This window comes from Quercus suber, unplaced genomic scaffold, assembly GCF_002906115.3.
Source record: "Quercus suber isolate HL8 unplaced genomic scaffold, Cork oak 2.0 scaffold_313, whole genome shotgun sequence".
Classification (NCBI taxonomy): domain Eukaryota; kingdom Viridiplantae; phylum Streptophyta; class Magnoliopsida; order Fagales; family Fagaceae; genus Quercus; species Quercus suber.
The window spans coordinates 683223-705548 of record NW_027069769.1 but is presented as its reverse complement, the minus strand read 5'-3'; the positions used below and the strand labels follow the sequence as shown (position 1 = coordinate 705548).

Below are 22326 nucleotides of genomic sequence, written 5' to 3'. Positions count from 1 at the left end.
GTGATTGTGTTAGGATTTGTGTTGTGTTTGTGATTTTGAAAGGGAAAACATAAATCTGAAATTTTTTTGTTTGTGTTTGTGTGTTTGTGTTTGTGATTTTAAATGGGAAAAATCGTAAATCTGAATTTGTGTTTGTGTTAGTGATTTTGAATGGGAAAATTATAAATTTGAAATTTTTGGGTTTGTGTTTGGGTTAGGATTTGTGTTTGTTTTTGTGATTTTGAAAGGGAAAATCATAAATCTTTGGCCATTGTTCATCCATGATTTCCTGGTGGTTCTTTTTATTTTTCAATTTTCATCCTTTGATTTCTTTGATTTTCTCTACCTAAGTATACTCCTGCTAGTATAAAAAAAAAAAAAAAAAAATTATGTTTACCCAGATTCAAGCCTTGAATTTGGGCAAACACATTCTCAAAAAATCTGGGCAAACATTTTTTTTTAAAATTTTTGGGCCACGGTATGGCTTCAGGCAGAAATTTTTTTTTTTTAGGATTGGGCCACGGTTTGGGCCCAAATCGTGGCATGGCTGCCGAGGCCCGCGGGGCCCGTGGGTACCCGACAGGCCGGGTTTGGGGTAAAGAAAAAAACCCGTTTAATAAACGGGTCGGGTCCGGGTTTTTTGGGCAGACCCGCGGGTCAGGTCCGGGTATGAAAAAACCTGGCCTGAACCCGACCCGTTGCCATTCCTAAGTGAAGCCCATCATGCCACTCTCCTAAGGCGATTAGAAAATCCTTATTAATGCCCTTATTAGACTCAAGGAGACATGATATAAGCCTAATTGCGAGAACTCTAGTTTTTAGGTAGTACCCCTGCCCTGTTAGTTTGTGATAGTTATAAATCCGATTAGCATCGTGATGGGTAAGGTTCACACCCATCTTCTCGTTGAGGGCATCAACGCTACCTAAGATCCTAAACATATTAGGGGCACATTGGGTGGGGGCTAGCCTATAAGCTATCAGGTAATCCCTAGTGACTCTACCCATGGAGATTCTCATCCCTCCCTCTTTGAAGGCAATCATCAAGATTACCACCTCTCCATCTTGCCCCTAGGTATACCAATCCCCTTGTTTACAATATCTAATGGAGACCCTTGGGGGGATTTTATATTGAGCTTTAAAGCTTTCTATACCCTCTGGGGTATCTACTAGGTAAGCAAATCTACCCATGTTTAAGAAAGGGTTGAAGGTGAAAAGAAGGCTAAGGGAAATTAGGAGAGCCGAGGAAGGAAGGGCTCTGAATAAAGACAAATAGGAGAGAAAAAAAGAGAAAATGTTTAAATGACTTACACAAGGGAATGAGGTCTCCTTGAACTGGTTCTTGATATTTAAAAGTGCAAAAAGTGAAGCGAATGAGGTCTTTAAGCAATATATGTATCAGACGGAAAGGCAAGTGGGAGAATTCCCGCCCAAGTTCCAATAAAATCCTTGGCTATTGGATCTTCATCGTACCATAAAACGTGGGGGACATAGAGTCGCAGAAATTTAATACAGGCATGTCCCAGATGCAGAAGCGTCAAGAGCGTGCTTTGGGTAGTTGAAAAGACAAATGCACAGACAGAAGTAGCGTATGAGAAAAGTAGGATAACTGTTGTAATATTGAAATCCTCCTTTTTCTCGAGAAGTAAAAGAGGAGAATTTCAAGAGGCTATTGTAGGGATGATATGCCTAGAAATGTGTATTGGGTCGTGGACCCTGTCCAAGGACATTCAACAGTCTGAGGACAGGTAAACGTTAACGAGGAAGTGCGAATAAATGAATGATGGAAGGGGTCTAGTCCGGAAGGTGGTCCGAGGACAAATGCCTCCTCGACTTAATAGGATAGAAGTCAGAGGGGTTGACCTGCCATCAAGAGCAACGTTCTTAGTAGTTTTATTAATAAGGATAAGCATCAGGGAGGAATAGGACTAGGGGAAGGTAAAAATATTTAGAAGAAAACTGCTATCACCATATTGAATGCTCTGTAGCTAGCTCTCTGACCGCATTAATTTGAAAGTGATACCTGAACAGTGATATTCAGCCTTACAGCTACCTTTAAAAATTTCAAGAATGTGCTAATGGGACAAGAATTAAAGTTAGCCATCTGATCAACACGTGAATGGCTAAGATGGAGCGAAGAAGGATAATATAAAGAAGAAAAATCTTATTGTAAGGGGGCATCTGAGAATTTGTAAAGAAAACATTGTAGCACAAAGAACTGTAATCATAATCAAGTCTAAGAGAGTTCTATTCAAGAACTACTTTCCTCGGACTTTACCGAGGAAGAATTTCTTCACATAAAACTTGCTTGTCTTTGTCTTCTTATCATCTTTAATCCATTGTGGGTGTTATCCCAATCATTGAAGCCTAATTTTCAGCTCATTCTCTACAAATTTATTGCATTGGGCTTTTTGGGCCTTAATCCATTCACCTTTTGGGCTTAGGATCCAAAACTTGCCTTTACAATATGAATCCCATTTATGTTTATTTTTGATACAAAGATGTGGTGGTAGTTTTTTTTTTTTTTTTTTTTTTTTTCTTCACATCAAGTAAGAGAGAAGATAAATTTCAAAATCCAACTTCTTGCCACAATGCTCCTGGCAAAACAGCCATACCTAGTTACAATCATACATCTCACGAATTTAAGACCCATATTACCAAACACATTCACTCATATTTGGGTAAAGTGAACATAAAGGCCCTGAAAGATATCACCAAGAACAGTGTTTGACATTACTATTGCAGTTTAGAGAGCCAGGATCGAAACCCCACCCCCCCCCCCCCCAAAAAAAAAATAAAAACATATTGCAGTTAAGAATCACTCAAATAAATTAACAAGGAATCTTAGCCAAAAAAATAAAGGTCAATTTATAAGAGACCTCCATAATATTGATTACAGGACATGAATAAATAAATAATCCTATAATTTATGCACAAAAAAGTAATAAAAGAAGAAAAGCATTAATGAATGTTATAGAAGTTAGGTACAAAATGACCAGTAGACATGAGAAAATCCAGAACAGTTTTAACTTATACCCTATGTTATGTACAATTACTAGCATTTGTTTTCATAGCCAAAAGGTTTGCTCAACATCTCAACTAAACAAATCGTCCTGACTGGCAGTATCTCCTCCATCATCTGAAGAAGCATCACTGTTGTCATTGAACCTCAAAATCAGCTCTAAAAGCTCGCGATCTGGAGCAGAGCTTTCACCACTATGCTCAGAGTTTGTCCTCCGCCTTTGCAGTGAAAATAGTTGCAACAGCAAGTCCTGGGGAGAAGATATTCGATACATCCAGCCCCCGGGCCTGGGTTTCTGTTGGAGACAAAAAGTGTAAATCATAATTACCATCAGCATTCATTAGGACCACCAAAAAAATTACCATCATTGGCAATGTTATCATCAACATCATCAATGCAATTGCCAGCATCATCATTGTGATCATCATCATCAACATCGAAACCAAAATCATCATCAACATCATTGTCATTATCACCATCATCATTATCATCGTCATCATCATCGTCGTCGTCGTCGTCATCGTCGTCGTCATCATCATCATCATCATCGTCATCGTCATCGTCATAAGAAAAGTAATCATCATTGAACAAACAATCATCATCATCGTCATCATCATCGTCGTCATCGTAGTAGTCATCAAATGCAAAGCAATGAATTCGATCAGGTTTCAGAACCTTTTCAAAACAAGTAACAGCAGAGAAATTAGTTCCTCTGCTGCCCGTATGAGTTGTGGCATGGGCATTATAGCATTATCCATAAATACATCTAATTGTTCATCAACATCATAATGCCAATACTGGCCTAATATCAGGTATTTATTGGAATTTACTAGATGGGTGGACTGGGTGAACTAAACTAGGGTGGAAAGTGCAAGTCACTAGTTAACAAGTGGTTTCACTCTTCTAGCAAAACACAAAAAATGTGAAAGACAATGTTCATACCCAACAACCCACTTTACCTCAAGAGGCCTCCCCCACCAGCCCAACCCACCCAAAAAGCCAAAAAAAACCCACCGCCGGGGGGGTGGGGGGGGGGGGGGGGGAGGAAAGGGGGGGTGTTGGTGGTTGGAGAAAAGGTAAAGTAAATAAAGAATCTTCAACAATGTATCATCACCAAGAACTCAACTAGGATGGATGATGAAACCACCAATCCATGCAGTGGAGAGAAAATGACTGATCGAAGACTTATTTTAAATATACTTATAGGACTTTCTAATCATGCATGTAGGCAAATGAAGCAATGTACTTTCAAAATTCTCAAGATTCCTGCATTTTTTCAATGTTTGGAGTTTCCGACCAAACCAGCAAAAACCAAATTCAATAAAGAACCTATAAAGTTTTTAGCTTTAAATCATTAACTCAAAATGAAAAAGCATACCTGTTCGATGTTTGTAGGCAGAACAGCTCTGTCCAAAGCCTTTGGAGTCCACATCTTGATGTCATGATCAATTCCACTACTTGCAAGCACCATGGTATGAGGATGACACTCAATACAGTTTACAATAGCATTATCAGCTTCCATGACACGAATTAGCTCCCCCCCTTTTTTCTTCCATATGAATATCCGGCCACAGTCTGACCCACTTACTACATACTCACATTTAGGCCCAAAGAAGTTCACACCTTTCACTGTCTCACAATTCCTGTGCCCCTTGTAAACTTGGGGGATAACTTTTTCATCAGTATCCATAGCTAATGGAGATGCTGCCAATTGATGATCAGCTCCAATTTCACTTGCATCACTGCCCATAGACACCGGAGAGGCTGGAAGTGGATTAGGCCCCAATCCCATATCACGAGTAAAAAGATAGATGAACTCATCATTGTATGACACTAGCAGTTCGCTCTGTTCTGAGAAGGCCAAGCCTGTTATTCCAACATGTTCATTACCACGCAAGTGTGGAGGGCAAAAGTAGTCTGTGGGTTGACTAAAATCGGTTGATCCATCCCACTTATACTTGCGGATATCATAAAGTCGAGCATACTCATCAGAACCTGCAACCGCAAAGAGATTTGGATTCCTAGGATCAATTGTAATTGCATTTAGTTGAAAAACTGATCTGTAACGCCTCCTATCATCAACTGGTTCGCATGTGAAAAGTTCTGTGGCAGTCCGAGTTCTCAGATCAAACTGTACAACAATGACAGTGTCACAGGGCCATATAACCCAGCAATACTAAAAACTAAGGTAAAAATCAAAATAACAGAGGAAAAATGAGCGATCCACAAGAAGCACAACACAAGGAGAACACCAAGGGATTTACATTTATAACTATCAATTAGGCATGCAGGGAATCAATAAGTCATTTAATTTTAAAAAAAAAAATTCAAGATTGTTTGCAAAAGCAAGTAAAATCAAGGAGAGGATCAACAGAGAAGAGAGAATTCAGTCTCTACTGTAAAGCCTCTAAATGAAGCTCATGAATTTCAAATGGATCAACCTCATCCTCAAAGTATATGATTTATTCTTTTGCTATGACAGTCCCTGTCCCATGGTGCTTGAATTCTCCAAATAAATGAGACAACATAATAAAAAATTAGAGTAGCAAGGGGAAATTATAACTCACATGCTGCACCAGTCCATCTTCACCACAGGTGTAAAATATATGAGGGCTCCCAGGCTCAATGGCCAACTTATGAGCTCGTCCCTGATGTTTGCCAAGTGTTGTAATTGCCACTTCTCCGCGTTCCAGAATCTGAGCGAGTATCACCTAAATTGACCAAATGTTATATAAGAATTTTAAATAATAATAATAACAATAATAATTTGTGGATCGCAACAGAAAATAGAGAAAATTCTAAATCTTGATAGCTAAAGAAAAACAAGGTGAATTCTTTTAATTCAAAGACTACTGGAAAGAAGGTGAAAGATGAGATAAACAAGCAGCAGTCATCAAATCATCAAATTTGTCACACCAAGATCTCATAATCCATTAACTTAGAGAATGAGTGATCAGTTCCTTCTTCATCATAGAACAGTTTTCTATAGAATATTAAGAGAAAACATCAGCTTAAGTTATGGAATGGTGAAGATCACCTGACAAAAACATATTTGTGGCCTGTAACATCCTTTAATTATATTCTAATATATGCCTGATACACGTTTGAATGAAAGCACAATATTTGCTTCATACAGTAACTGCTTTAGAATAAATGAAATACCTGCCCATCTGCAGCACAGGTGACAATGGTTCGATCATCTGTGCAAGGCATGATCTTTGCTTGAAAAACGTTGTTATCATGACCTGAATGAAATGAAAGCTTGATACGCCCAGTTTCCCAATCCCAAAGTATAACCCGCCTGTCATCTGAGCCTGAAACCAGAATGTCACCATCTGCATTGAAGCTTACAGTGTTCACACAACCTTTGTGCTTTTCCAACTTCCTGTAGAGATCAAGTCGAAGCACAAGATCCTGGAACATAAAATTCATCTAATTATACCTTGTATGATATCAACTCAGCCACAAGATAACAGAAGTGGACTAAAGAATGGTCACTATATCAAAATCCAAACAAGATTTGTTATTAACATAAATAATTGATAAGAACAGACAGAGCAAACTAATATCTGGAGCTTGATGTCAGCTTAAACACAACCATCTCCAATTAAACACATCCCAGAGGTGATTCTATATTTCACCCTCTTTTGTAGCTCCCTATTATAGATTAGAGAAGACTCAAGGATGTGACCCTCATCAGCATCTCCAATTAATATAGATAAATTTCACAGCAAGGGTTTCACAACAAACTGGTATCAGCAAACACCCCCCCCCCCCCCCACAACCCACCTGAATGTTAAAATAAACATCAGTAGATCAGAGCCGTAGCGATCAATGTATCATCACCTACTTCAGAGTAGGATGAATTATATTACATGCGTGCAACTTCCACTTATATAAGCAAAACAAATCGTATCTATTGGTAATATGGAGTATAGCATGCATTGTCATACATATACTTGAGATTCTTCGCTATATTCCTCACCATATATTTTTTTCGACGGCTGGTGTAAAATTTACTTTAATATGAATTATGAATTGATCCACTACATGCCTTAGTGCTCAAGATTATTATAAGCCATTTTCATTAAACCTTTGTTTGATTCCTAAACAAAAAGTTCTTGAATGACACTCAAAAAACCAGGTTTGAGCATTTTTCCTATGATCATAACATTGGAAACATTTTCTAAAGACGAGCCCTTTGGACCCGCCTTTAGCCCGTAAAACCAGTTGGCGGGTAATCCGAGAAGCAGTGTAAATAAACCCATTGTGATTCACTTAAATCAGCTTAATAGTAATTAACCGGTAACTAATAAAACACAATTCAGAAACCCAATATCATAAACAATATATACAATAATCCGAAAACCCAATTGAGAAATCAAGCTATACCCAATACCATTATGATGACAAGTAATCAAAAACCCCCCAAACAGGAAAATTTTGATAAACAGTTAATCATCCAAACAGAAACGAAAAGAAACAAAACGGGGGATAAGGTTATCAAGGATAAGACCTCGGAACCACCGAGTCGATGAGCGAAGCTTCGAGAGGAGAGCTGGCCGAGTTCTCGTTGCCAAACATCGACCACGGCCTTGTCGATGCTGCTGCCACTTCTGGGTCTCTTATTAGTCATCGCTTCTTTTTTTTTTCTGTGTTTTCCAATCAGTTCGACTATTTTTGTATGAGAGAGAGAGAGAGAGAGGATTGGAGCATATATATATATATATATATAAGATGAGATGGATGAGTGGGCGAGTTGTGAATCGGAGCGAGTCAAACACAGAGAGAGAGAGAGAGAGGTGGTTGTGATTGTTAACGATTGATGTGTCGAAGGTGTCGGACTCAGTGTCGAGTATATTGGCGCACGTAAGGGCGTAAGTATTGGATTCGATGTTGAGTTAGTGATGAGTGGTGACATTAATACATATAGTTACTCTGTGTATATTATAGAAGCTTCGGGTTTTGGTCTAATTTTGCTTTTATTATTGAAAATTACTAAAATGTTTTAAGATTTTTTTTTTTAAAATAAATGAGGATATCCAGCAGGGGGCGGCACGAAGTACTAATGTGGGCGGTCCATGAATTTTTTTTTTTTTTTTAATATACCTTACAAAATTTTGAGTTTCAAATTAATATGGGTTTTTTGATCACCCTAAAAAGAAAGAAAAAAAAAAAAAAAAAACTTGAATACCCTTAATAACAATTGAGCTCATTAAAAATAAAATTGAACCTCTCCAAACTTTTGGTCCATTGAATGTTGAACAAATAAATTGCAAGAAATGCAATGTTCATAATATCTTCTCAATATTTTCGTAATAAATTCTAAATAGCAGGTTATTACTGGTAAACAAAAATAATAATTTCAATGATAAGTTCAAATTAGAACTAGAAAAAACTTACTACCTAGACTTTGTTGTAAAAGTATTGCAAAAATGTTGTAGATATAATACTTTTCAAAAATTTCCCAAACAAACAAATTAGCCTAAAATCTCAAATAAAATATTTAATTGATATTTTTTAAATTGCGTTTTCAAATGGCATATTTTAAAATTGCTATTTTTTTTATATATAAAAATGCACACTTTTTAAATAGCTAATCTGTTAGTGCTTACTTTAGTCTTTAGCCAAATTTATTAAATTTGTGTGATATATTTTTTCAAAAAGATAATGCATTTTGTTTATATTAGTACTTATTTAGGCAATATGTTGAACGAGAGATTAGTAGCTTAATAATTACTTGATTGTGTACATTGAAAAAGATGTAGATGATAACATTGGTAATGAAACTATCATATCATACAATGATTTCAAAATATGAAAACTTGTGAAAGAAAATTTTAAAACTTTATATATTTGCATTTATTTTTTTTGTGATATTAATATATTCAAGTTTTATTATTATTTAATTTTTTTTAATGACCACCCTGAAAAGAATTTCTAGAGCCACCACTGATATCCAAATCTCTTCGAGTAGTTGGCTCTATAGAGCCTATATAGTCCCTATTCCACGCACACTGCCTCAAGATTTCAAACTTAAGATCTGACAAATATCATGAGATTTTAAGAATTTTTCTTTTTCTTTTTTTTTTCTTTTTTTTTCTTTTTTTTTTTTTTTTTTTTTATGAATGAAAATGGGTAGGCCAGTGACCAACATGGCAATCCAACCTGAGCCTTATTATAGTAGAACCCTACTCGCTGGGTCTAGGGCCTTGTTGGGATATAAGGGGACCACAGTGAACCATAACATTTCAAACCCATGAGGAACTCTAGTGATCCTGAGTTGCTAAGGGAGATAACCTAAGCACTTACATATTCGGAGTCAAACCTAGGACCATGCACTCAGCGCATCTTATACATCACCCAACAGCACTAGAGGTGGTCATGAAATTTTAAGAACTACTAAGATTGTGAGCTCCTCCGTAAATAGAATTTTATAATATAGTTTCTGCTCCTAATCTTTCTTTATTTTATGATTTTATCTTATACCTATTTATATAAATTCTCTCTCCAGTCTCGAGCTCTCTTATGGAGGTCCACGTAGGTGAGCTTACTGGACAACTTTAGGCTATTGTAGGGTAGGGTCCATTTTGGTATCTTCATTTTTTTTTTTTTTTTGATACGCCGTTTTGGTATCTTACACTATCTTTGGACCCAATTCAACTTTATCGTTTGAGAAATTTGTAGTACAATCTAATCTATTTGTGGCTCTAAAAATCAACCCTTGTTGATAGGATTGAAGAATTAGATTTGACTAGTTGATTGGGATTTTAATTTAAAAAGTTTGAATTTTAATTTAACAATTTAATTTTTTTTTCTTCAATTAATTATTACAACATTTACAGTTGGTTCTAATAATTCTAATTCTTAAAATGCCATAATAAATTAAATTAATAATACAAAATAAGTTTGAAATTATAAAAATACAATTATTTTTTTCAAATGATTAATTACGTTAGTTGGATCAGATTGATTGGGTTGAAATTTTTGTAAAGAGTTTTCAAAAAAAAAAAAAATTAACCCATCCCATCAATCTTTGAAAAATATCAACATCAAGTTGAGTTTAGTTGGATTGGATTTGATTGTTAGACCAGTGAGTAAAATGCATAATATTATGAAGAAAATATCACGACCCAGACACGCTATCAGTCGATTCAGTCCATTGAGTTTTCAAAGTGTCTCTGTTTGTCCATTGAGTTTTCAAAGTGTCTCATAAACAGAGAGTAAAATAATTTAGTTAAATGCTAAAACACTTCTTTCATATAAATATATACACGCACAATGGGGGTGATGGAATGTTACACGTAGTTTTGGAAGGAAGATTAATGGGAAAATGAAAATGCAACCAAGCTTCCAATATGCTTCTACACATCCAAACACCATTCTTTTCTAGTCTCCACCATTTACCTTTGCAGCCAAATGCAGTTAAAAAAATAAAATCCCTACTAGAAAGTTATGCAAATACAAACTTTGTGAGACTTGCATCTTGCGAGAAATAAAGATATTCGATCATTTACAAGGGTCTCACATTGTTGCATTTGATCTACTGAAAACAGGCCATATCACATAAAAAAAAATTAAAAAAAAAAAAAACATTGCAATAACTTGTTTTCTTTTGTTTTCACTTAGGACCCAGGAATCAATGACTATTAACAAACAACAAAAGATTATCATAACCTATATTGTGCTTAGAAAAGGCAACTCAATGAACAATAGAACACACCGATAGATGCTCGAAGGTGTGCACTAAAATGGAGGGAGTCACTTTCAAAAGGAGACATTCCATAAATTTTATCTGCACACTATTAGGAAGTGTTTTGAACATGGTTTCAAATCAAGGAACTACGGCATCATGTTTAACAAGGAGACAATGACTAGGACCCAGGAAACAAGGACTATTAACAAACAACTAAAGATTTTCATAACCTATATTGTGCTTAGAAAAGGCAACTCAATGAACAATAGAACATACCAATAGATGCTCGAAGGTGTACACTAAAATGGAGGGAGTCACTTTCAAAAGAAGACATTCCATAAATTTTATCTGCACACTATTAAGAAGTTTTTTAAACATGGTTTCAAATCAAGGGACTACTTCATCATAATTCACAAGGTGACAATTGTATCAGGACAAAAACACATCTTGGTCAGTTGCAAATTTGCAATGGAGAATATAGGATCTCAATAAACAGGGCTAATATTCAAGTAATTTTAAGATTTTGCAGATCACTCAAGTGTTAAATTGCTTACAGTATTAAATTAGCATGCCATGATGATCCACAAACGACAATTGTGAAAGGACAGAGCCATATCGAGATCTCATCCATTCTCTAAAATCACAGCTAGCATTCAAGGAACTTTGAGGTTTCAGTTTCATAGATATTTCAATTGTTAACTTACTTAGGAATTAATAATGAATCTTGCTTCTAAAACATTTAAACATTTGTTCTTATAAAATAGAGGCAAGGTGATATTAGTGCAAGAAAAGGAGGACAAAAGATAAGAGGGGGGTAAAGAAGGTTAGGACACTGAATGCTGTCCAGTTAAGTAGCCTTGATCAAATCTAAGGTGGCATCACCTTGAGATTTAACAAGAACTTCATTAATTACCTTTAAAAAGGGTTATTTATTTTATCACTCGTAAGTTACACATGCATACGGTGGTCTTGAGTTCACGTCTTTACCCTCTACTTGCTCTTAGAAGGGGAAATGGTGTCATTTGAGCTAAACCTCATTGGCTAATGAAATTTAAGATATAATATTAGTAGGACAAGGGATGCTTCAGTCTCTAAGGTTATGTGCTTTGCTAATGGGAGAATTTTTTGGGACCTACAGTTTCATCGCCTAGTGAATGATCAAGAGTCACAATCTTTGGATTCGTGTATGGTCTTGATCTACTCCACTAAGGTGCGAGGGGTTGGTTCTAACAAACTTTGTTGGAAGCCGGCCAACAGTAGGGGTTTTGTAGTAATCAGGTATTATCACTCCCTAGCCCCCTCTACCGCCAGTTCCTTCCCGTGGAAAATGGTGTGGCAATCGAAGGTCCCCCCCCAGGTAGCTTTTTTCTCTTAGACAACGGCTTTAGGCAAGATTCTAACTGTTGATAACCTTCGGAAGAGACATTTTGTTGTCCTGGAGTGGTGCTTTATGTGCAAAAGGTGTGGGAAATCTGTTGATCATCTCCTTCTTCATTGTCTTTTGGCTTTTGAGATGTGGAGTATGGTCTTTTGCTTGTTTGGTATTTGTTGGGTGATGCCGCAAAGGGTAGTGGACTTGTTGGATTGTTGGTCTTGTAACTTCAGGCGTCATCGTAATATAGTTATATGGAGGATGGTACCGCACTATTTGATGTGGTGTATCTGGCAGGAACGGAATGCCAAAAGCTTTGAGGGTCACGAACGGTCCATTCTTGAGTTTAAGTCTTTTTTTCTCTTCTCCAATGGTGTTTAGCTATACCATCTTTTTCTTGCTTCTCTCTTCCTGTTTTGTTTGATCATTGTAATTTGGTTTCTTTATGTTTTTGCTTGTCTTGTACATTTCCTATGTACGGAGCTGTGTTTTTCTTTAATATATATATATATATATTCAGTTACTTATCAAAAAAAAGATATATTTGAAATGTCAAATGGTATTCACTGAAACAATCACATGATTTTAAATTGGTCTGCAAAACATCTAGTCTACATGATACTTAAATTGTTGAAAAAAAAAAAAAAAAACATGATACTTAAATTGATATTCCTTATTCTTAATTTCTTGTTAACAGTAAAATGGATGATGTCTCCCATATCATTATCAAGATCTAATTTCACAGATGCCAAATGAAGCCTACATCAATTTTTTTTTTTTTTTTTTTGATAAGTAAAACTAAATCTAAACCTATATCAAATTTCTTTTAAAACCAAACAGTGAGTGTTCGTTGGATGATGAAAGGCCCCCATTGTACAAGTATAATGTCATTCAGGTCCATGTGGCATTTTCATGACAATGTTATATTGATCTCCCCAGTCAATATTTTACATTTTATTCAAATGATAAAACAAGACCAATTTACCAATTATCACCAACTTGGCAAGTGATTGACCTTGTAAAAACTCTCCAGTACACAGGTATACATTGTTCAGCCTGAATATTAATTAAATTCATTGATCTTCACGGTTGTATGAAGTCATGAAATGATGAGCTAATCAAAGACAAAGGCTAAAGTTATGGACCATTGATAAAGCTAAACATGTCAAAACAAGGACATGAGACACAAAAACCCCAGCTGTCATGAAAATTCCAAACAGTTAGTCCACAGGTGAGACTATGATGGAAGCGCCATTAAAAATCAATAGACTCTCCCTATGCATCCTGATGCTTCCTATGAAAAAAATGCCTGCCAACAACAATATCAAAAATTCCCACACCACCACCCTAAAAAGTCCAAACAATTGTCTGGAAAGAAAATATGATCCGAGAGGAACCTGCTGTCAGCTTTCAAATATTTAAGAGGGGGGAAAATCTCACAAATAAGTTAAAGAAAGTCCAGATTTTCAAAATAATATATATATATATATATATAAGTTAAAGAAAGTCCAGAAATTGAATTCTAGGAAAGGGAAAGATGAAGCAAATATTTATTATTGATGTATTGCAGTGACTTACAATTTCTAATAAAGCTATAATATATCCATGTATAGTGGTCAGCCTCGCTATTCTAATATTTAAGTGTAGTGCCACAAGATGACAGGACTTACATAAGTATTCTAGGTGTTATTTTTAAAAGCCTTGAATCATACCAGAGTAATTGAACTTCATGCTCTAAAGCACTTATTAGCTCATTTGGTTGCAGTACAAAGTATAAAGACTAGGACTAACTAGAGTTTAAAGTAAGAACATACCTTTCCTTTGGGCCATCCAACTGAGGGGACACATTGTGATGCTTATGAGTGAAACAAATAGGAAGAATTTTGAACGCCTTCAAACTATAAAAGATCTGCTGCAGCAGCGTCTATAATTCAATATTCACAGAGTTTGCCCCATCCATCATCATTATAACGCCTTTGCCCCAGCTTCTATATGATCATTCAGAAAAGCAAATATGCCAGTACAAAAAAGTTGATTTTACTTGCTTTTCTCAATTATAGTCTTCCTTCATTTGAATTCAGCCAACATCAGGAGCAGTGTTGAAATAATTCATTTAAGTTGATCTTGATCTACCTTTTCTCTCTCTGTCTTTCAACAGTGATTCAAACAAGTATACTGAATTCTGTGGACTGATTTTATCTTCTCTTGATCAGAGGAAAATGACTCCATTGAATCCAATTACTCGATGCATTTATTTTATCAGTGCAAAATTATCATTAGTTATGTGAAGAATATACCCAACTATACCCTGGTTGCTTTCTGATATTATTATTTTCCATCATCATTCTCACTTCTGCTGCATTATCCCACTGTCCCGCATCAGCATACATATCATATAGCAAAACATATGGTGCTGAACTTTCAGGTTCAAGTCTCATCAATGCTTCAGCTGCAACTCGGGCCAACTCTACATTGCGATGCACCCTACAAGCACCTAACAATGCACCCCACACAGCTGTATCTGGTTCACAGGGCATGCTATTGATCAAATCCATGGCCTCCTCAAGCTGCCCATGCCGACCCATAATATCTACAAGTGTAGCAAAGTGTTCAACCCGTGGTTCAATACCAAATTCACTAGACATGGACTTAAATTGCTTCCAGCCTTCTTCAACTAATCCTGCATTAGCACGCACATTCAGAACGGAAATAAACATTATATATGTAGGTCGTACATTAAGCCTCTTCATCAATTTGAAAAGTTCCAGAGACTCTTCAAAAAAAACCATGAGATGTGTAACCTCCAATCATTGCATTCCAAGAGATCACATCTTTCCACAGTTTCATCTCATCAAAAATGGTCCGGGCCTCATTTATTGCCCCACATCTTGAATACATGGTAATGAGAGAGTTATTTATTTACATTTACCTTTGCATGGACACTTTTCAAATCTTTTTTGGATGATGAACCTCTTCTTAGATAAAAGCTCCCAAACTCAAACCAGAGGGTTAAAAGTCTTGGAAGTTCTTGAAAGAGATTCTTGTGGCCCCTATGAAGCCCCTTTGCATAGAATAATATTACATCAGGCACATAAGACCACCAACGCTTCTCAGTATTTACATTTGAAGAACCAACAGTAGAAGCTGATGGGACCATCCTGGGACCTAAATCAGATTCTTCCTGACGTTTCCTGGCATCAGCAAGATGGAGAGACCCTCACTTTGCAGTGGTTCTTCATCAATAGCATGCATAAGAAGAACCATTAGTTTTGGCACAGAAGTACTAAGCTGAGAACCCATCATTTTAATAAGGATCTCAATCTGCTTTAAAGTTTGTTGCTGCAGCGAAGTATCTTCAGCATGGAGCATTTTTCTATCAATAATGTTGAGGCCAACAAAATGATTCCTCAAAAATCCTGGTAGATCTTCACCATCAGTTAGAACTCTAGCAACCTCTTTAATCATCTGAGGTACTCTTGCTAACCTGTATCAGATAAAAATTAGAATGCTTGGCAGAATGACTAATAATAGTGGCAACTGATAAGATTGGACATATAATAAATCAGCTAATAAATTAATAATTTGTTCCCTTGAATCTATACAAATGAGTAACAAAAAAAAGGCAATCAGTAGATAAATGCAACCCAGGTCAGCAAATTTTCAACTTATAATCAATATGGAAAAATTATTTAAACAACCACCCCCTTCCCACCCCCCCCTCCCTCAACCCCAAAAAAAAAAAAAAAAAAACAACAACAATTAAAAACGAGATCAACTAGCAAGTTCCATTACTACTCACTAAGTTCTTGTGAACTTCTGTAGAGTTTTATACCTTTTCCTTATCTCATCTGAACCACCTTCATCCAGAAAGCAAACAAGTTCATCCAAGAGTGCAGGTAATGCAGCTGCAAAAATTTCTTGCTCGTCAGAACCAGTATAAGCAAGGTAAAATTGCAAAGCCGAAAGTAACCCCTGGCCATCACCTTGATGGAGAGCAAAAGCAAGCACTTTTGGTAGCCAATTAACTATCAAAAGCACCATATCAGTATTTAAATACTTGGCCAATTCATACAAGGTTTCAATTGCTTGTTCATTATCCTGCTGAGACACCACAAGCTTTGGAAGAACAAAGGAATCATTTTCCTCACAAGTTCTTCAGTTTCAACACCAAAAACAGCTTCTGCAAATTCTTTGACCATTTTTGGACAGCTGGCAAGCCTCAGAGATAAATAATCAAACAGTTCATTACAAATATGAACAACTTTTGATAAGACTAGTTCAAATCCTCCTTTAAGATGAAAGTAGCACGATTTGTGTATTAACCTTGACACATTCATTCTCACTGTCACGTGTGGATTATCAAGCTGGTCGACCAACAAGAAAAGAGAAAACAAGAAAAGTTGACTGTAGATATCAACTGCAATCATAATTTCAGCAGTAGATTCCAAAAGAGTATCAAAGATCGGGGGATCTTCAGCAGCTGATAAGGCATGTTTAATTATGTCCAGAAACTTCTGTTCTTTGATTTTAGTTGGTTTCTCCTCATCACAAAATAGACAAGGCAAAATAGGATCCTAATGAAGGAATTTATCTGAGTACAAAATGCTTCTCTTACAGCCTTTTTCCTGTTAAGAAGCAAAAAGTCAATACATTTAGTCCATTCAGATCTTGTTTTAAGCAGAACATCTGTATTCCCATGTATATGGATCCGTTGAATTAGGCTGACACAGGCAACTTGAACCTCTTCTGATGACTCATCACAAAGAAGCTTAAAAAATAGAGACTGTAGGTGGAGAGAATCACAGTCCAAACTAACTTCTGTCCTTTGCATATTAGGTTGATGTATAATTTTTTAATATAGTTCAGGATTGTGTGCAATGCTTCTGTCACACTTTGAACACCAGAATCCTTGCAGTAAATAATCAACTGTCTGACTATGTTTCTCATTGTTAATATTCAGAAATAATTTGCATGTGCTTTTGGAAAGACCATCTACAGCATTACAAGATCCATAGAGGCATGACAAAAAACCAGGAGTAAGGGGAATAATAATCTTAACCTTCTCATTCTTCTCTTTCCCTAATAACCTGCAAATTGAAAGAGAGAGGTAAACAAACAAACAAAAAAGCACACAATAAAGTTAGAACTTATGAGTCCTTCCATTTGATAATTTTAAGCACTAGAAGCACAAAACAAATATATCATGTAACAATAAGTTAAGTGCGTCCTGCTTTGCTGCTCACGTGAACACTTACAGGATTCGTCAAATATGAGAGTGCAGCTATTGAACAGAGAATAACACAAAATAACAGCTGACCATTCGGGCACAACTCAGAACCCTAGAAAAAAAATGTATAATACATATGGACATGTTGGTGTATGTGCTTTTGGGTAGGTATACATGTATACATAAATGTGTATTGAATATTTGAGATGCTTTATTCTATCTAAACTTTATGCACAACTAATTCAAGGTGGAGAAATACATTTGGAATTTATCAAGTGATATGATTATGCAAACCATCGAAAAAAATTTATGGGAGGTGGTCATTGCCTACAACTCAAATTGGCAAAAACCATGAAAAGCTTCTATAAAGGATTTTTCAGAAGGCTAATACTAATACTAAAGAGGATTTTTTTTATAATGGTAATTTACGTACACACCCAGAGGGTTTAGAACCCACAATGTCACCGTCCATCCCATTATTATGGAAGGATGAAGTGCCATTTGAGCAAGAGCTCATTGGCAGCACAGAAAAAATTACACAGAAACAAATGCGCTTTGCATGAAACCAAAACTGCAATCTAATTCCTCTATTTATGCACACAAGCATCATACAATATCACATGCTACAGTCCATGCACTTGACTTGTTATAAAACTAATGAACAATCAATCCCTAAAAATTACATTGGCACTTCACAAGTGAACCTAGCCAAGCCAAAACAATTTGTGAACTGGAATTCCAAGGGAAAGAAATGGTCATACAACATGAATAAAGTAAATTTGAAATCTCCTGCTTTAAATAAAACTAATGTTATAAAACTAATGCAGTACCAATATTGGCACTTCACAAGTGACAGGTGAACGTAGCCAGACCTAAATAATTTGTGAGCAGGAATTCCCAAGGAAAGAAAAATCAATACAACTCAAACAAGATACTGAAATAATTCATTTAAGTTGACCTTGATCTACCTTTTCTCTCTCTGTCTTTCAAAAGTGATTTAAACAAGTATACTGAATTCTGTAGACTGATTTTATCTTCTCTTGATCAGAGGAAACTGACATTAACAGTTGGGAAAATGACTCCATTGAATCCAATTAATCAATGCATTGATTTTATCAATGCAAAATTATCATTAGTTATGTGAAGAATCTACCCAGCTATACCCTGGTTGCTTTCTGATATTATTATTTTCCATCATCATTCTCACTTCTGCTGCATTGTCCCACTGTCCCGCATCAGCATACATATTATATAGCAAAACATATGGCGCTGAACTTTCAGGTTCAAGTCTCATCAATGCTTCAGCTGCAACTCGGGCCAACTCTACATTGTGATGCACCCTACAAGCACCTAACAATGCACCCCACACAGCCGTATCTGGTTCACAGGGCATGCTATTGATCAAATCCATGGCCTCCTCAAGCTGCCCATGCCGACCCACAATGTCTACAAGTGTAGCAAAGTGTTCAACCCGTGGTTCAATACCATATTCACTAGACATGGACTTGAACTGCTTCCGGCCTTCTTCAACTAATCCTGCATTAGCACATGCATTCAGAACTGAAATGAACGTTATATATGTAGGTTGTACATTAAGCCTCTTCATCAATTTGAAAAGTTCCAGAGCCTCTTCAGAAAAACCATGAGATGCGTAACCTCCAATCATTGCATTCCAAGAGATCACATCTTTCCACAGTTTCATCTCATCAAAAATGGTCTGGGCCTCATTTATTGCCCCACATCTTGAATACATGGTAATGAGAGAGTTATTTATTGGCAGATCTGGAATAACTGTCTTCGCTACCAGCTGATGAATTTGCATACCCAGGTGAAGATCAACCAGCCCAGTACTCACACTGAGAACTGAAGACAAAGTGTGTCTATCAGGTTTCTCTCCTGCAAGTAGCATCTGAGAGAAGAGCTTAATCGCTCCTTTATAGTTCTCATTTTTCTCATACCCTGCTATCATGGAATTCCACGATACCAGGTTTTTCTGGGGCATCCTCCTGAAGAAATCATTGGCTTGTTCCAAACTACCAATTTCTGCAAACCCTGAGACCATTGTATTCCAAGACAGGGTATCAGGATTCGGCATTTTACCAAAGAGATATGAGGCCTCTTCCATATTTGATGAATGCACGTAGCCACTTATCATAGTATTCCATGAAATAATATCTCTTTCGGTCATTTGGTCAAAAATTTCCCTGGCAGAAGCAATATCTTCTGCTTTAACATAGCACATAATCATAGAATTCCATGACACCACATTTCTCTCGAACCTCCTGCTTCCCTTTTTCCCACGATCACCATAAAATGGAATCTGATCAAAAAGGTGCCGAGCTTCTCCAACCCTTCCCCTCTGACCATAACCTGCAATCAAAGTATTATATGCATGCACTAAATCTTCTCTCCCTTCATCCTTATTACCAATTTCAAGCAGAACTCTTGCAGCTTTATCCAATTCATCATTCTGAATAAGACCCGATACAAATGCACTAAGAGAAGCCGCATCCCTTTCCGGCATTCTCTCAAAATACTCAATGGCACGCACCACATCACCATTACGTAAAAACCCAGTAACCATAGCATTCCAAGAAACCACATTCCGCTCACGCATACTATTAAAAAGCCGTAATGCCTCATCCATCCTCCCATTCTTTGCATAGCCACTAATCATCGTGTTCCACGAAACGCAATCTCTTTCCGGCATCTTATCAAACAAGTTCCTCCCTTCCTCAATATACCCTTTTCCACGACACGATATATAACCCGAAATCATCAAATTCCACGACACTGTATCTCTTTCAGGCATTTCATCAAACAGCTTCCGCGCATTGCCCATTTCTCCTCGTTTAACATACCCACTTATCATCGAATTCCACGAGACTGTGTTTCGATGCTTCATGTTATCAAACACCCCTCTGGCCTCACCAAGCCGACCCGTACGGACCAAATGCGATATCTTTTTGTTCAGTGAATACAAGACAGTGGATTTCGAAGCTGAGCCAAAACAAAATGATGGAACAGAATTACGGTTAGTTTTGGGTTTCAGTATTGGGCAACAATGAACAAGAAGCTGTAATTTCCTGAGTCTGGAAGCGACGACGTTTGAGTTGAGCATTGTTCTCCAAGTAATCACTGAGTTACAGACTGCAAAAATGCCATCGTATCGGTATCCAATACGGATACGGGTGGGATACCGGTACGAACGTACCCGGAGAGTATCGACTCTCTCCTTGCTAAGCCCTCAATCTCTCACTCTCGACTCTCGACTCTCGATCTCTGCTCTGAAGGACCGAAGGCTGAACTGACCTTGCCAGCCGCCACCGATATTTGCACAGCCAGATTGCAAGAGCTCCTCCTCCTACTTACCGCCGGTGGGTCTCTCAAACTCTCACTCTCTCTACCTCGCTTTTCGACTTCCCTTCTCTCTGTTTTTTCGTATTTGGTTTTGGGCCTTGTGGCTCATGTTTGTTTTGTTGTGGGTGTGTGTGTGTGTGTGTGTGTGTGTGTGTGTGTGTGAGAGTGTGGGTACTCTACACAATTACGCAAGATACTAGACTTGCGTACGCGCGCCTAAAATTTAATTGTATTCTCCAACAACGACAGCCTTTGGTTGTCGTTGAAGTAAAGACAACATGTTCCAACTTTGTCTAGCCACTTAGGATTAAAACGGTAATCACTTAGCTCAATGCTACCTAACAAAATTAGCATCACTCATCTTTTAAAAAAAAATTTATCGTAACTCATGACATTTACAACATGTTTCTCTTATATTTCTATTGTCCATTTCGGTCACATTTGGTCTTATTCGACACACTCTGGTTTTATTCAGTTCACTTTGGTCCTATTCAGTCCACTTTGGTTCTATTCAATTCATTCTGTCCACTTTGGTTCTATTCGGTCCACTTTGGTCCACTTGTTTTTTCGATTGACATTGGTCTTATTCGGTCCATTCTGTCCAGTTCGGCCCATTCAATTCATTTTATCTGCTTCGATCAACTTCAGTCCTATTTGGTCCACTTTGGCTCTATTCAGTCTATTCTGCCAACTTTGGTCCTATTCAGTCTTATTCAGTCTGCTTTGGTCCTATATGGTCCACTTTGGTTCTATGAGGTCCATTTTGATCTTATTCAGTTCACATTGGTCCTATTCGGTCTATTCTGTCTGCTTCTGTCAAATTTTGTTCTATTCGGTCGATTCGGTATACTTTGGTCTTATTCTGTCCATTCAATCTACATTGGTCCTATTTATTCCATTCTGTCTACTTTTGTCAAATTTTGTTCTATTCGTTCCATTTGGTCTACTTTGCTCTTATATGGTCCACATTAGACTTGTTCGGTCCAGTTTATCCACTTCGATCACTTCAGTTCTATTCGGTCCACTTTAGTTCTATTCAGTCCAGTTTGGTCCTATTCGGTTCACTTTGGATCGGTCCACTTTGGTTCTATTCAGTCCAGTTTGGTCCTATTCGGTTCACTTTGGACTGATTCGGTCTACTTTGGTTCTATTCAGTCCATTTTGGTTTATTCGGTTCACATTGGTCCTATTCAGTCCATTCTTTCTACTTTTGTCAAATTTTGTCCTATTCAATCAACTTTGGTTTTATTTGGTTTTATTCGGTCCATTCATTCTATGTTGGTCTTATTCAATTCATTCTGTTCACTTTGGTTCTATTCCGTCTTATTTGGTCCACTTTGGTTTCATTCGATCCATTTTAAAAAATATTTAATGAAAAATTGAAAAATCTGTCAAAAAATTAGTCAAACTTGCATTTCTCATAGAGTTTCTTAAAATAATAGTTTACTAATATATGTCTTGTGGTCATATGTTAGTAAAACCATTTTTTTTTAATTTGTAAAATTATAAATATTACACTTCTTGTAAACCTCTAATAGGTTCCATTTTTCTCCTATATATGAAACTTTGATTTGGGTAATTTATCTATTTATTTTGCAATTGAATAATGCAAAAGCAAAGAAATTGTCTTTCTATTAAAAATATCCTATCCATGGAAAATTTGCGTAGGATAT

At 36.8% G+C, this 22326-nt stretch overlaps 2 protein-coding genes across 5 annotated transcripts; both read right to left on the bottom strand.

The window, feature by feature from the left end:
• Window positions 1-2820: 2820 nt before the first annotated feature.
• On the bottom strand, window positions 2821-7913 carry LOC112000811 (uncharacterized). Of its 2 annotated transcripts, none has more exons than XM_024032982.2 (5): window positions 7515-7910; window positions 6161-6412; window positions 5566-5709; window positions 4377-5129; window positions 2821-3293 (listed from the first exon to the last, which is right to left on the bottom strand). In XM_024032982.2, the coding sequence occupies exons 1-5, from the start codon at window positions 7632-7634 to the stop codon at window positions 3072-3074; spliced, it is 1491 nt and encodes a 496-aa protein (XP_023888750.1). In that variant the 5' UTR covers window positions 7635-7910; the 3' UTR covers window positions 2821-3071. The 2 variants fall into 2 exon arrangements, with proteins under 2 accessions (XP_023888750.1, XP_023888749.2); XM_024032981.2 differs by having other exon boundaries at window positions 3212-3673; window positions 7515-7913.
• Window positions 7914-13604: 5691 nt separating this feature from the next.
• Window positions 13605-20785, bottom strand: LOC112000818 (pentatricopeptide repeat-containing protein At1g62260, mitochondrial). 3 transcript variants are annotated; one of them, XM_065782762.1, is made up of 4 exons: window positions 18262-20785; window positions 15899-17153; window positions 14996-15550; window positions 13605-14746 (listed from the first exon to the last, which is right to left on the bottom strand). In XM_065782762.1, exon 1 carries the CDS (start codon window positions 20412-20414, stop codon window positions 18426-18428), a length of 1989 nt encoding a protein of 662 aa, XP_065638834.1. In that variant the 5' UTR covers window positions 20415-20785; the 3' UTR covers window positions 13605-14746; window positions 14996-15550; window positions 15899-17153; window positions 18262-18425. The 3 variants fall into 3 exon arrangements, with proteins under 3 accessions (XP_065638834.1, XP_065638835.1, XP_023888757.1); XM_065782763.1 differs by having other exon boundaries at window positions 13605-15550; window positions 15899-15971; window positions 16050-17153; XM_024032989.2 differs by having other exon boundaries at window positions 13605-15550.
• Window positions 20786-22326: the final 1541 nt, after the last annotated feature.

Coding starts and splice junctions, on each gene's coding strand:
- LOC112000818 (XM_024032989.2), bottom strand. CDS start 20,414: ATGCTCAACTCAAACGTCGTCGCTTCCAGACTCAGGAAATTACAGCTT.
- LOC112000811 (XM_024032981.2), bottom strand. CDS start 7,634: ATGACTAATAAGAGACCCAGAAGTGGCAGCAGCATCGACAAGGCCGTG. Junction 6,413..7,514: donor ATCGACTCGGTGGTTCCGAG/GTCTTATCCTTG, acceptor TTTATGTTCCAG/GATCTTGTGCTTCGACTTGA. Junction 5,130..5,565: donor AAGATGGACTGGTGCAGCAT/GTGAGTTATAAT, acceptor ATTGTTGTACAG/TTTGATCTGAGAACTCGGAC.